Below are 14,493 nucleotides of genomic sequence, written 5' to 3'. Positions count from 1 at the left end.
TTGGCGGGTGTGGCCTTGGGCTACGGCCCAGGACTCTATGAGTCTCATCGCATTTTGTCAGAAAAGGAAAATCATCTCGTGGTGCGACGGGAAAAGGTCAGCCAGTCTCTGAAGGCAAGAACTCCTACAGCACCAAGTCAGCCTAGAGGAAAACCCCCGAGTCTCTGACACTTTGTCCAAACCCACCTGCTCAGGGGCCCTGGTGGAATCCTCGGGCAGCAGACACTTGGCTGATGGGCACCTTCATCAATTCACTCATTCAGTTTCAATAGATAAACATTCATGCAACACATAAATAAACGTTGCCCAGTGTCTCAGAGTTTTCTCTTTTTAATGACGATAACTCAGGAGAAATATTAGGTGTTAGAAAAGTCATGGTGTATTTTCCTATGCAAAAATGCATCACAACGTTTTCAATGACCCAATAACTTCAGAAACTTTGAAGTTCTGTTTTATGAAAAGATTTAGGAGATCAAATCATCTTTAAAAAATTAAAATTCAGAGCCAGCAGGTGACATGGTGGTTAAGGTGCTGGACCCCCATGTGGCTAACCATGGTTTGAGTCCTGGACCTGGCAACTTGCTTTCTCACTTTTCCTCTCTCTCTGTCTCTCTCTGCTCTGGTGAGTACATGTGCACTATAGCAAAATTTCAAAATAATAATAAATATAATTAAATCATTCTTTAAACAATTACAGTTCAAGTAAAAACACAAAATATTTGGAAGTCTAGAACCTATAGAGTACATTGGGTTTGTAAACCCCAGCTACAAAATGAAAATAATGGAGTCCCATTTGGTGTGCAGGCAGAGAGGGCAGGGTAGTGGAGTTGAGGAAAATGCAATGTTAGCCCTCAAAAAGCTCAGAGTCTAAGGGGGGTTGGGCTTAATATGACCATGGCTATAGCACAAGGGAAAAAGGGAAGGTGGCATTAGAGGCACTAAAGATAAAAGCCACGGACGGACACAGACTGAGCACAGAGGCCTCTGCTCTGGCCTTGACATGTAAAGAGGCAAACAGAGAGAGTAACACGAGCCAAGGCAGAGAAGTGGAAACCCGAGAACAGAGGATACCCTTACTGGAGAGAGGGATGAATACCAGAGACTTGCAAGATGGAGTTGGAAAGAGAGGTGTTTGTCCAGACCCAAGGTGGGCTTTGCAGGCAAGGTGGTGAGTTGAACTTGGTTCTGCAGCAATGAGGGTTGTCTGGGATTGTGAGAAGAGGGTGGTGTGATGGGGCTGGTCTTCAGGAAGATGACCTGGTAGCAGCCAAGTTCAGAGACCCTACAGCCTGCCTGGGAAATCCAGTCATGTGACTGAGCATTGGTCAGGGGTGTTAGATTATTGGAAAGAAGAGGGATGGATTTGGGGCTCTTACTGGGGGTTGGAGCTCATGGGTGGGGACAACTGCTCAACCAAGGGGGCATCGGCGGCACTGGGTTGCCCAGTCTGTTACCAGGGGAGGGATTATGCCATTCAGGGAATCAAAGGACATCTGAGGACTGGAGTAGATTTGAAAGGGGAAATGGTAAGTCCCTTTCTGGGCAATTGCAGTGAGGAGTAAGGACATTCAGATGGAGATAGTCTACAAGCAGCTGAATATCAATGATGAGAGCAGGCTCAGGGAAATATGTTCACTGGGCAAATGATGATTCAGAATTGGGTTTTCAGACCTATGTCAATGAAGAGCCTCTACTCTAAGATCCATTTAAAAAAAAAAATTGGGGGAGAGGTTTTTGCTATAAGGCATGTGCACTCACCAAAAAGAGAGAGACAGAGAGACAGAAAGTGAGAAATCACCCCCCAGGGGGGATGGCCACACTGCAGTCCCTTCTCCTCTCAGGATCTTGGGCATGCACATACATGCGCCCGGTGTGAATTTAAGCCACCGGGTCCGGGACTCAAACTGTGCGGTCAACTACATGGGAGTCCAGCAACATAGCTATTATGCCAACTGCTGGTCCCCTAAGATCCATTTTTATCACCCCCACGCTAGATTTCCAGGGACCACCTTTTGCCAGCTACGTAGGTAGCCACACCTGTGAATCTGCTGCGTGACTTCAGCGAGAGGCTTTGATGTAGAGGGGATCTGGCTGGCCAGAACATGATCCCTCCCCAAAAGAATGCAGCTTTTAAAAAAAAATCAAATAAAAAAAGCTGACATGCATGTGTGCATGTATGCAGAGATACATGTAGAAGTGTGTATCTATGTATAAACACACACATATACACTCTTGTACATGTACATATACACACATCTACTGCTATATACATATATAGAATAAAGTTTCTCTCGTCCTTCATAATTGAAGGGAAGGCCATGTTTGTGGCTAAAGAGGGTGACTAAACATGTAGATATATCCAGAACTGTATTTATTTATACCTCTTTTCCTAGCGTGATGACAATATTTAACAAGTAGCACCATTTTTCCCTCTCAAAAGTGTCCCAACATGGGACCAGCAGATGGCATAATGGTTATGTAGCTGGACTCCCATGTAATAAGCCATGGTTTGAGTCCCAGGCCCGGCAGCTTAAAACTCAGCCAGGAGCTTTTACATGTGTGCCCAAAACCCCAGGAGGAGAATGGAGAAGGGATTGCGACATGGCCATCTCCTCTGGGAGATGATTTTTCACTTTGTCTCTCTGTCTGTCTCTGTCTCTCTGGTGAGTGCACATGCCCTATGACAAAATTCTCTCTTAAAGAAAATTTTGCCAACAGTACACTTGTGGCTACCCTTCCGAGAGGCATAAGGCAAGTAAGTGACTTCAAGGTTGCCCACCTTGTTCCTGAATTTCAGCTACCCTTTCTCCTTTACCTGTCTTGTGCTGCCATCTTCAGCAGATGGCAAATCTGAGAAAATATCAGGCAGTCCTGCTGTGTAGTGGCCTTATTTGGGTGTGACCTGCCGTAGTTACAAATGTGAAGTCCTTCCAGGGGACATTTAATGAATGGTGGTGTTTCTGTGGCCCCCATACTCCTGTTACACTGTCATTCTAGAAAGTTAGTATGTCTGTGCTGTCTGAACTTTCCGTTGTCAATAGTATCAGTAGATGTGTATGCTCTTTATATACATGTAGCATGAACATTCATGACATAAAATACACATGACATAAACCCCTGGCCATGGGGGCCAGCAGGTGGTATGGTGGTTAAGGCACTGGATTCCTACATGGCCAACAATGGTTTGAGTCCCAGACCTGGTGACTTGCTTTCTCATTTCTGCTCTCTCTCTCTCCCTCTCTCACTCTCTTCTTTCTTGTTGTCTCTCTGTGGTGAACACATATGGCCTATAGCAAACTCAAAAATAATAATAAATAAAATGAACTTAAAAAAGAACATGGCGGGCCCAGCAGATGGTGTAATGATCTCATTGCTCCCACATAGTCAACTGTGGTTATCATCCCAGACCTGGCGGCTTAAAACTCACACTGTGTGCGTGTGTGTGTGTGCCCAAAATCCTGAGAGAACGAAGGAGAAGGAATTACAGCATGGCCATCCCTCTGGGGAGTGACTTCTTCCTTTCTGTCTCTCTGGCAAGTGCACAAGCCCTATATCAAAAATCTCTCTAAAAACAAAACAAACCATGGCATGTCCCTGTTTTGGTTTTTTTCTTTTCTTTTTTTCTTTTCTTTTCTTTTTTTTGAGAGACTTTGCTGTAAGGTGCAGGCACTCACCAGAGGGACAGAGAGACAGAAAAGGAGAAATCACACCCCAGAGGGATAGCCATGGTCCAATACTTTCTCTTCCATTCTCCTCTCAGGATTTTGGGCACATGCACACACACATGCACGGTGTGAGTTTCAAGCCATCAGGTCTGGACTTGAACCACGGTTGATCATGTGAGAGAATCCAGCCCCTTAACCACTATACCACCTGCTGGCCCTGGCATATCGTTTGGTTTTTGTTTTGTTTTGTTTTGTTTTGTTAATTTACTACGGTTCCCTGATTTGAAATATGTGTGCTCCCTGGATATGTGACAAGGACAAGCTTCTCAATAGTATTTTATAATTCACAACTCCTAAAGAGGAAGTGAGAAAACTTACTGTCGCTAATACTGAACTTCAGTGCTCCAGTGCGTGCTCAGTGAGAGCAGTCCAGATCTCACTCTGGCTACATCTTTAATTGTTGCATCAGCTTAACAAAAGGTTATATTCTGCTTTTATTCCAGTAGGGTCATAAGAAATAGGTTCACCCAGAGTGCCACAGTCATTATGGTGATTTCATTGAACCGTAATTTATGTACTTGGGTGCTACTTACTATTCAAAAGAAAAACGTGTGTATGTCACTTTGCCGAGGAGCAGAGGATTACGCTAATATTATTTGGCATTCACTGTTCCCTAGGTTAACTTTTGTTTGACCATCCCTTCCAAGTCATAATGTCATATTGATGCAATTATTTAAGATTAATCATTTCATATGATAAAATAGTCCTTTTTTTCCCCCCATTGCAGCCTTTTTTGGAAAATACCTCAATGAATATAATGGCAGCTACATCCCTCCTGGGTGGCGAGAATGGCTTGGATTAATCAAGAATTCTCGTTTCTATAATTACACTGTTTGTCGCAATGGCATCAAAGAAAAGCACGGATTTGATTATGCAAAGGTAATTTTCAGGCACTTTTTACACTGCATCAATTTACTTTGTGCATAATGGGGGGAAGCCATTTCCAGTGAGTTAAACTATCCCCAAGATTGGCTTCCTATGTTCTTATAATGTTCGACTGAGAAATTTCAAGGTAATTTTCAACTCTAAGCAAGAAAAGGACTCTTAAGGAACACTGCCTTTGTATAGTGATTTTTTTGTTCTTCAGAATAAAAGAGAATCAGGCTTTGATGAAGGTACCATCAAGAAAATCATAGCTCCTCTGCTCTGTCTGGTGATAATTTTTGTCTCCCTCCCCCTCAGGAGGACTTGTCCACATAATTGAATGTTCATCTTGTGCTGTTTTACTTTTCTTTGGGGTGAAAGTTTATTTTGTCTGTGGTTTCACATGTAGCTATAAGAATTAGAGCGGACGAGTGCTGTAATTAAAGGTTGGAAAACCACATCCCCAGCTTTTACTCCTGTCTGATCAAGCTTAGTGTGTGTGACAAGGACACCTGCCCCATGGCAGCAAGAGTGCACAAGTCTCTAAACCTATCCATCCTAGGCTTTCCAAATCACTTCACTGAAACGGGAATTGACATGCCCCAGGATTCTGACAAACACACACACGTGTGTGTGTGTGTGTGTGTGTGTGTGTGTGTGTTCTGCAACTGTGAATGTGAAGTGGGCACGGGTGTTTGACTAGGGTGGACTTTAAAATTCACGGAGGTTTTGTGATTGCTAACTTATATTTGTAAAGTTTTTCAGATTTTTTTAGAAAAGATGTTTTAAATTCAGCCTGCTAATTTGCCTAAACTCTGTCTTCCCTTCAAGCCATACCCACCTCTTCATTGATCTAAAAAAAAGCCAGAATCTGCTCTATCTAGTGACCCCTCCCTTCAGGCCAGAACGCTTGGTAGAAACCAGAAAGTGGGAAATTGATTTCCATGCCGTCTTCAGGCTTGGCCTGATTTGAGCACCAGGGACTTGGTGGGAGAGGAGGAGTGAGTCCTGCACTTTCATACCCTCCAACAATGAATGCAAATGAACTGACAAACACTGCTACTCGGCTTCCAGACTCATCAAAGTTGAGAGTTGCCAGAGACCTCGGAGGCTCTGAGCACTGTCCTCATTTTAAAAGATGAGGACAAAGTAGCCTAGGGTGACTCCACCACTCGCTTACTCCAGGTCACGTCCCCCGTGGTACATGCAATCATTGCATGCAGCCGATAGGACTACATGCCCTAATTGTCACTGCTATCATTTTCTATCTGTGGGGATGCTTTTCATGCCCCTTGTTCAAGCTATTAACCTTTCTTTCCCTGTTGTCCTAAGGAGAGCTAAGTAATCAAGACTCTCTCCAAATACTAAATCAGCGTAACTTGCTCATTATCACAGCTGATTAAGTGTCAAAGACAACCGTGTCCAAAAAAATAGATATCTTTCTTTTTAACTGAGGAGAGGAATGAAACACACCCCATGGAAGGCAGGGACAACCTGTGGACTTGTCCTAACGATGACATGTGACACAGATTTCCTACTTTGGGCACTGCTTTTGCAGCTGTTCTGGCCCTTAAATTCACAGCCTGTGATTGGCCATGGCTGGAAGTGTTTGACATCGTGGACACTGCTTAGACACTATCTGAATACAGTCAGTACTGGAGGCTCCAGGCCAGTGAGACGCTCTCAAAGGAAGCAGGTGGTTTAATTTAAGTTTTCATCTTTTCTTTCCCTTTCATTCCATTTCCTCCCTCTTACAGAATTGCATCAGCCCCCCTGACTGTGGCTTAAGTCATTTTATTAGTGAGTCAGGCTCTAATCCCAGCAGCTGTAGTACTTTAGTTGAGCAATTAACACAGCATAATCTGCAGGAAATCAACTGCTCCCCATATTTAAGTGTTTCAAGTAAATTAATTGATCAAAATGTTGCAGCTTTCCCTGTACTCCTGGGTTTTAGCCCTGGCTTTGATTAGTGATTATTGTGTAATTCCCACAGGTGAATTTTTAATTCAAAAAAAAGGTCTTTTTCCTTGTTTATGCATTTGTGTGTGTGTGAGTGTATGTGTGAGTGTGTGTGTTCTGCAACTGTGAATGTGAAGTGGGTGTGGGTGTTTCCTGCCTTGAGGTAATTAAATTTTTTGCCAACGAATTACATCAAGGAAACCTGAGAAGGAAATATGTATCCGGTATTTTATGTGTGTGAGCACTTGTATTGCCAAATCTGATCATTATCTTGGGCAAATACGTCTGGACTTTTTTTTTCTTTCCTAATTGCGAAGTTACGCATTACTTAAAATACATTTTTTTTGCGTGCAACTGAGCTAGCAACTCTAGCAAATAACTGGCAGCCGACTATCTTCTCTATCGTTGAAGATGTTTTGCTGCCTCAGGAGGACCTACGGGCCTCCTTGCTGCTGTAGACCTCGTCTTGCCATTGAATGAGTTGCTTCTGAGGAAAGCAGTATTCAAATGTGATCTGATGAATGTCACCTTTTGTAACTTTTGTTTTGTGTCAAATGTATGTTTCAGGACTACTTCACAGACTTAATCACTAACGAGAGCATTAATTACTTCAAAATGTCTAAGAGAATGTATCCCCATAGGCCCATTATGATGGTGATCAGCCACGCTGCGCCCCACGGCCCTGAGGACTCGGCCCCACAGTTTTCAAAACTGTACCCAAATGCTTCCCAGCACATGTGAGTAACAACGTCAACTCCGCACCCTGCCAGGCGTGGTCCTTTCCTCTGCTCTCCAGCCAGCCCCTCACCTTGACCCCATTTCCTGCCACACCCCACGTGCTCAACGCTGTCTTCCTCAGGGAGAGGGTGACAAGTGCAGCTCATGGAACAGACCAAGGCCTGAGATGAAGGGCCTGGTCTAGGTGGTTTGATTAGGAATCACACATTCCTGACATTTACAAGTAAACCAAATGGAAGGGAGAAGATAAAGTGAAGTGTACGAGGACATTTTTATCAAGAGTTCTCTTTGGTTGTCTTACATATGTTCATAAGTGTGATCTAATATTGATGGTGACCCAGTGGCATGCTTTCCATAGCAGTCGAGTGGGGTCCCTGGTCTGGTTATATTATAGGACGTGGTTCATTCCCTAGGTGAGTACTATAGCAGCTTTGCTGCAGATGCGCCTTTGGGATCGTGGCAGAAGGCAGCTTCAGTGGCCTGCCCAAGAGGCTTTCTCAGGCCATGGCTTTAAAATACCCAGATGTTTCTTTCTGAGAGGCAGGAGTCTTGGAGAAGAGGGGTCGGAGAGACACAAGGGAGAGGACTGCTGGTGTGAGTAGATGAGACAGAGGCAGAGCTGCAGGCCAAGCATACTCTCTTTGACAGCAGACACCATGAGTCTGTTCTTTGTTACCACAGTTTCTTCCTAACTATTACAGTCTCCCACACAGAGCAGGTAGCTCTGTGTCTACTCAGACTTTGGCCAGCAGAGAGCTGGGAACTGAGGACTGATACCTGTTTCCTTTTATCACTAACCCTCCAGAATTGGTTCTTAGTCTGTTAGTGCTTAAACAGCATTCTTTTTCATGCACACTGATTTTCTAGCTAAGAGCTCAGACGGAATGAACCTTATAAAAATAGATAACTACAGAGGGCACTCTAATTGCTAGTCAGATCCCTGGAGGAAATTATATCTTTATTTTGTATCTTCTTATAACTAATTAACTGATGAATCCTGGCCAGTGATCTACAGACCATCTCTGCAATATTGAGTGATATAAACTAGAAAGAAGGAGGTTAGGAGTGAACAATAAATGTGAAGCTGGGGCGGGGAGTGGGTAACCTACTGAGCATGCCCAGGACCTTGGAGGAAGGAAGTGTTTGATGGATAAACTATGGTCCAAAAATACAAAAGGTTGCCCCAGCAACTGAGGAATATGGTCTAGGTGAGCCATTGTGTTTTGAAATCAACTCATGAGCAGATATATAAGCCATTGAAGGCCCCCTAAGGGGACTTCAGAAAGTTCATAGATACATAGAATAACGTATGAATTTATTTGGGTGCAAACTTTCTTTGAATTTATGTATCTTTTTCATATTACACATTCTCTATGAATTTTATAAGGACCCATCCCTATGTAGACCTATAGCTAAATTCATGAATGAAAGCCCACAAGTGGTGAGTGGGCTACCATTATAGCTCGCTTATAAATTTAGAAACCAGGGACCAGCAGTTAGCCTAATGGCTATGTCGCTGGACTCCCATGTAGTCCACCGCAGTTCACATCCTGGACCCGGGGGCTTAAAACTCATGCCAGGCGTGTGTGCGTGCATGCCCAAGATCCCGAGAGGAGAATGGAGAAGGGATTGCAGCGTGGCCATCCCCCCTGGGGGGTGATTTCTCGCTTTCTGTCTCTCTGTCTCTCTCTGTCTGGCGAGCGCATGCTCCCTATAGCAAAAACTTCTCCAAAAAAAAAAAAAAAAATTAGAAACCAGTAACTTAACAAAAGGAAAAGGTCTTGTAGGATTCTTCAGTACCGTGAAACCTACTTTTCCCTTTTGTGCTGAATCAGAATTCGCATTGCGTAGCTTCCTTTGTTATATTTAGCAGAACCCCAGCTAAGGTCACTTTCTACAACTGTAAACCTTACAGGTGTTTCCCCGAGTTTAAAGAGAAAAAGTTGCAAGTGTATGAATTTTTAAATGGCTCCTTAGAAATCAGGCTGCCTTTGAAGTTTGAAGACAGGGTTCTAAGTTTCTGGGAATGTCAGCCACAGGTCAAGAGGTTCTGACAGCTCAGTTGCATGTATAGACAATAATCACCTGAGGAGAAGAGCCTACAGCGTTCTCAGAACCTCAACAGTAAATCTCTGATTTTAGCAATTGAACATTTGATTTAGTTCTACAAGTGCCACCTGGAGTGCTACATAGCACAGCAGGGTTATAGACCCAAGGAAAACACAATTCCTACCAGTTAGGAACCAGAAAGCTATGACAGGGCTGACAGACTGGGGCCTACCGGAAGTGGTGAATATGAAGAGCATTCATGAGGCTCTGGAAGTTTAGAGGAAGAAACATTCATATCTTTGGAGGGAACTAGGAAGATATCATGATCAAGAGGCACTTAAAGTGGGCCTCAAAGGATGGAGACCATTTCTGCAGATGATTCTACAGAGATGAGGTAGACTATTTCCAGAACACAGTATGTCAGGGACAAGTCACTGTGTAACGCAAACCTAAATTGTGACTTAGATAGGCACTGGAAAGTGGAGACCAAAAAAGAAATGATGGATAAGCTTAGAAGAGAAATTATTGGGCCACCACTGCCATGGTGGTTGAGGCAGCTGGATCCCACATGGCCAACAGCACAGTTCAAGTCCTGGACCTGGCAGCTAGGGAAAACATGCCAGGCACATGTGCATGTGTGCCTAAGATTCCAAGAGAAGAAGGGAGAGTGGATTGTGGCATTTCTTTTTTTTTTTTTCTTTTTTTTTTTTTTTTGAGAGATTCTTGCTGTAGGGCGCGTGCACTCGCCAAACAGACAGAGAGAGACAGAAAGCGAGAAATCACCCCCCAGGGGGGATGGCCATGCCGCAATCCCTTCTCCTCCATTCTCCTCTCGGGATCCTGGGCACGCATGCACACGTGCCCGGCGTGAGTTTTAAGCCACCGGGTCCGTGACACGAACCGTGGTCGACCATGTGGGAGTCCAGCGACATAGCCATTACGCTAACTGCTGGTCCCGGATTGTGGCATATCTATCTCCCCTGGGGGGAACTTTCTCACTTTCTCTGTCTGGCAAGCACAAGCACCCTATAGCACAAAATAAAAGGGGGGAGAGGGCTTTTGTTGAATATTGAGAACTTGGGTGAGATTCTGCATAACTGGAAGCAGGGTCTCTGGAGGTTCTTAAGTAAGGTGTAAAAAATATGAGGTGATTCAGTCATTTCCACATACAAATAGGTTGTTTTCTCTTTCAGTTCAAACGAACTACTTTACTAGTCACTCCGTAAAGCAAAATCTGTACGTGGCAAAGTGAAATGTATTTAGTCCTTCGCAAACGGCCCTGGTTTCTTGTCTCATCCGTCCTCGCTAACCCTGTAGGCCATTTCTTTAACCTCTTGGGACCGCCACCCTCTCATCTGCCCAACAGGGATAATATTCGCACCTCGAGGTGATGTCAGTGGTGAAAATGAAGAAAGGCAGCATTGATAGAGTCCCCACATAGGGCCTGGGACACAGAAGCCACTTCCTGAGCAGTTGTTCTTGTTGATGCTTTCTACTAAGATAAATCCTATGGAACTGCTGATATTTGATCTTTCTTGACCTCCAAAAAGTGCCATTTCATATGCTTCAACTTAAGGTGTAGGAGCAGCAGCTAGAGAAATGACAAGGTGACACTTGTCTGCTGTGACAGGACAAATCTCTTGACAAGCAGACACTCACGTTGTGATGAACCTCTCATACCTGGCCACTCAAAAACAAAAACAAACAAGAAAACAACGGCAAAGACAGGCTAAGTACCAGTCTGGGCTGTGTGCTCCTTTCCAGGTGTGAATGTAGCTCTGGGCAGTGCCAGTTTGGAAAATACCCCTAACACCAGAAAACGAAAACTCACATGGTTGGTTGAATAATTCAGCTTCTCTTTGCTGTTAAGCCTCGGGTTTTGTGCACCTAGAATATGGGGATTCCTGTGTCTCCCAGACTTTGGAAGCCTTGAATTCCTGGTGTCTTTGATGTAAAGGTCTCCCTGACTGCTATTGGGAAGGAGGAGCTGGAGGGACCTGGTGTGTGTCCCACGTCACAGCTGTTGAGTGGATAGGTTCAGGGTTCAGTCCTCACAGAAAAGGAGACAAGTTGAAGACAAGCTGCCAGTGCTGGGCACTGAGCTGCCGACTCTCTGGCTTCCTTAGCAAAAATATGAGCAGTGCGAGTAGGCAGACAATGCAAGAAATGAAGTGCTTTACAGAAATATTTGGCAGGCCCTGTGAAAACAGCAAGGAGCCATGGACCCTCCCCTGTTGTGGGGACACAAGTGATGTGAACACTTCCCTTTAAGTCTTACTCCTTCCAGCCTTGGATTATATTAGGTTGTTGGAAAAGTCATGATGTATTTTTCTACGCAGAAATGCGTCAGGATTCTTCTGATGACCTAAAAGCTCTCTGACCCTCTCGGACTATAGTGAATTATGCTTCCGTGGTGTTTGCAGTTCCCAGTGAAGAGAGGAAACTGGTTCTGTATCCGCCGGTTGACTTTACAAAGCGGGGGTAGAGCCTATGCCTACCAACTAAGAACTGGAGGGGTTGTCTACCACTTGCTGACTGGGCGTAGTATTTAATTAGACAGTAGCTCAGCCACTCATGCCCCCCAAAGCTGAGGACACCTCCATAATAATAATACATAACAAGGGCTAGCCCTGTGGCCTAGTGGTTAAGGGAGCCATGTCCCACATGGCTAACTATGGTTTAAATCCCATCCCCAGCAGCTTAAAAATCCCTCTTGAGTGCATGTTTATGAATGCCCCAAATACCAGCAGGATGAAAAATGGAGGAGAGGGATTGAGGCATAACCACACCCTACTGGGGGTGCTTTCTCCCTCTCTCTCTCTAGAGCGCATACACGCTGGCAGTTGAATAATAATCATAATAAATAAATAAAGGCCCAAAGTCTTTTCTTTCTTTCCTTTTTTTTTTTTTTTTTTTTTTTTTTTTTTTTTTTTTTTTTTTTTTTTTAATAAAGGTCCAAATGGCTGTGCCCAAAGTTACATGAGTAATTAGGGATAAAGACAGAGCAAAATATTCAGTTCTCTCGGGCCCAGATGACCTTCCCACGACACCAGGCTTGCTCAGTTCACCTCGGTCACCGAGAACACTGGAGGTGGTTCCCGTGTATTTGCACAGTTCTGGTTGGTGTTTGCAGCGTCATTTAAGTACTCTCTAACTTACTTTTATTACAGGCCCATAAGCAAGATCGTTAAGTATTATTGTGTATGTGTTTAAAAGTTACCTACCTAGAGACACTTGAACTCAGGTGGGGAATATCTCCACAAAGTCAATTAAGTAAGTTCGCTCTTAGTGAAAGCTGAGATGGTGTGGCTTGGGAGGCTTAAGTATAGGATTTCCAGTGTAATGCTTTGAGTGTGTGCCTTAAATCTATCGTCCTGGCTTCTTCTGGGAATTGAGACCTGTTTCATTTCACAGAGAATGATGGTCCTGCTACTAGCACTCTTTAAGAGTTAGATTATTAGTTTTGCTGTTGTTTGAAACTAAATAACAAATGAAGAAAACACATGTTCAAATACGGAGCAGTAGAAATATACTTCTTTTCACTGGAATGACAGCAAAGGCCATCAGTAGTAAAAATGAACCGTTAAGTTCTTTGCAATTCCCTAAGTGTAGGTTTAATAGACAATACATGATTTCTTGAAACTTTTTTTTTTTTTGCTAGTAAGAATTACTCTCCTAAAATACCCACCCATTGAAAAGAAAGGTGACATTATTGGTGTTCAGAATTGTTTTTACTTGCCAGAGAATGCATGTGCTCAAGAGAAAGAAAGAGAAGGAGCACCCCTCCTGGGGTGTAGTCACACCCCAACCCCTTCTCCATTTCTCCATCCTGTTGGAATTTGGGGAATGCACACACACAAAACAGAAGAGTTTTTCAAACCACTGGGGCTGATATTTGAACCGCAGTCAGCCATCTGGGATCCGACTCCCAGTGCATAGGGTTTAACCACTGTGCTATGGGGCAGGTCCAATGTTCAGAATTCTTACTCTTTTCATGTCAATACTGGAAACAAAATCAAACTCCAGAGAAAACTGGCACAGTCTCACATTACATGTGGAGTGGTCTGCGGCATCTGATCTGGCAGACCGAGCCAGAAATGCCAACCGGCAAAGACTAGAGAAATCAATATGCAGGGAAGCATTGCAGGGAAAAGTGAAAACTTTAAAATACAGGAATAGTCTTTGGAGGGTTCCCAGTATGTTTTCTTAAGATCCGGAGTGCAGTTCTGCATATAGCCCTCACCTCGCAGAGAAGTGTAGAGCAGGTGTGTAGAGCAGGTAGCCAGCGGTACCTACGTTGTCACTGCTGCATCCAGTGTGCCTGGGAGCATCGGAACTGTGTCTACATTTGCAGTGAAAGCAGACGCAACCACTGGCGGGAGGCACTCTATGGGCCATAGAAACAGCTAACATTTTACATTTTACATTGGGATGAGGCTTAGGGATTTTAGGATTTATTTTTGTTAGTAAATACACACACACACACACACACACACACACACACACACACACATATATATGTAGTGACTGATTTTTAAAATATATATATTTTATGTAATCTTATTTGTTACTGTTATTATTATAGTTGTTGTTTTAAAATTTGTCCGGAGAGAGAGAGAGAAAGGGAAAGTGAGAAAGCGAGCCGCCAGGTCCAGGACTCAAACCACTATCTGCCATGTGAGAGTCCAGCACCTTAACTACCATGCCACCTGATGGCCCCTCAGCTGATCTTTTAATGACTGTGATTTTGAAGTGCTTTGTGGAGTCTGTGGGGTCCCAGGAGGAGCCCTGGTTGAGAGCTGCCCCCCACATGTTTTCTTGTTCGGAGCCCTGCCAACTCCCCAAGGTTACCACAGCAATCAAATCATGAATCCCCTTTTCCAGCTGCCTGCCACTGTGGGTGTGATGTGGTCCCCGAGTTTGCTCTCTCAAAGTCACAGAAATCTCTTCTAGCCCTCACAAGAACTCTGTAAAGTTGTTATTCCCATTACATAGATGAAGACACTGATCTAATACCAAAAAAGGCCATCCAAGATCCCATATGAAGTTAGTAACAGACAGGGATGAGACTTTGGGTCTGCTTCCGAAACACACTGGCATCATTGAATATGTGGTTTTCTACTCTTTCCTAAAACAGTTACCTGCTTCTTTCAGTGGC

At 44.0% G+C, this 14,493-nt stretch overlaps 1 protein-coding gene across 3 annotated transcripts in view; it reads left to right on the top strand.

Moving 5' to 3' along the window:
- The window catches only part of SULF1 (sulfatase 1), a 130,867-nt gene that overhangs the window by 46,576 nt on the left and 69,798 nt on the right, over positions 1 to 14,493 (top strand). For all 3 annotated transcript variants that reach the window (XM_006165746.3, XM_006165745.3, XM_014583069.2), the window contains 2 exons: positions 4,453 to 4,604; positions 7,116 to 7,285. In XM_006165746.3, coding sequence (XP_006165808.1) covers positions 4,453 to 4,604; positions 7,116 to 7,285 — 322 coding nt within the window. The remainder of the gene's footprint in view (positions 1 to 4,452; positions 4,605 to 7,115; positions 7,286 to 14,493) is intronic.

This window comes from Tupaia chinensis, unplaced genomic scaffold (genome assembly GCF_000334495.1).
Source record: "Tupaia chinensis unplaced genomic scaffold, TupChi_1.0 Scaffold144017_1, whole genome shotgun sequence".
Classification (NCBI taxonomy): Eukaryota; Metazoa; Chordata; class Mammalia; order Scandentia; family Tupaiidae; genus Tupaia; species Tupaia belangeri.
Note: the sequence above shows the minus strand (reverse complement) of the source record. Positions and strands in the feature narration are given on the sequence as shown.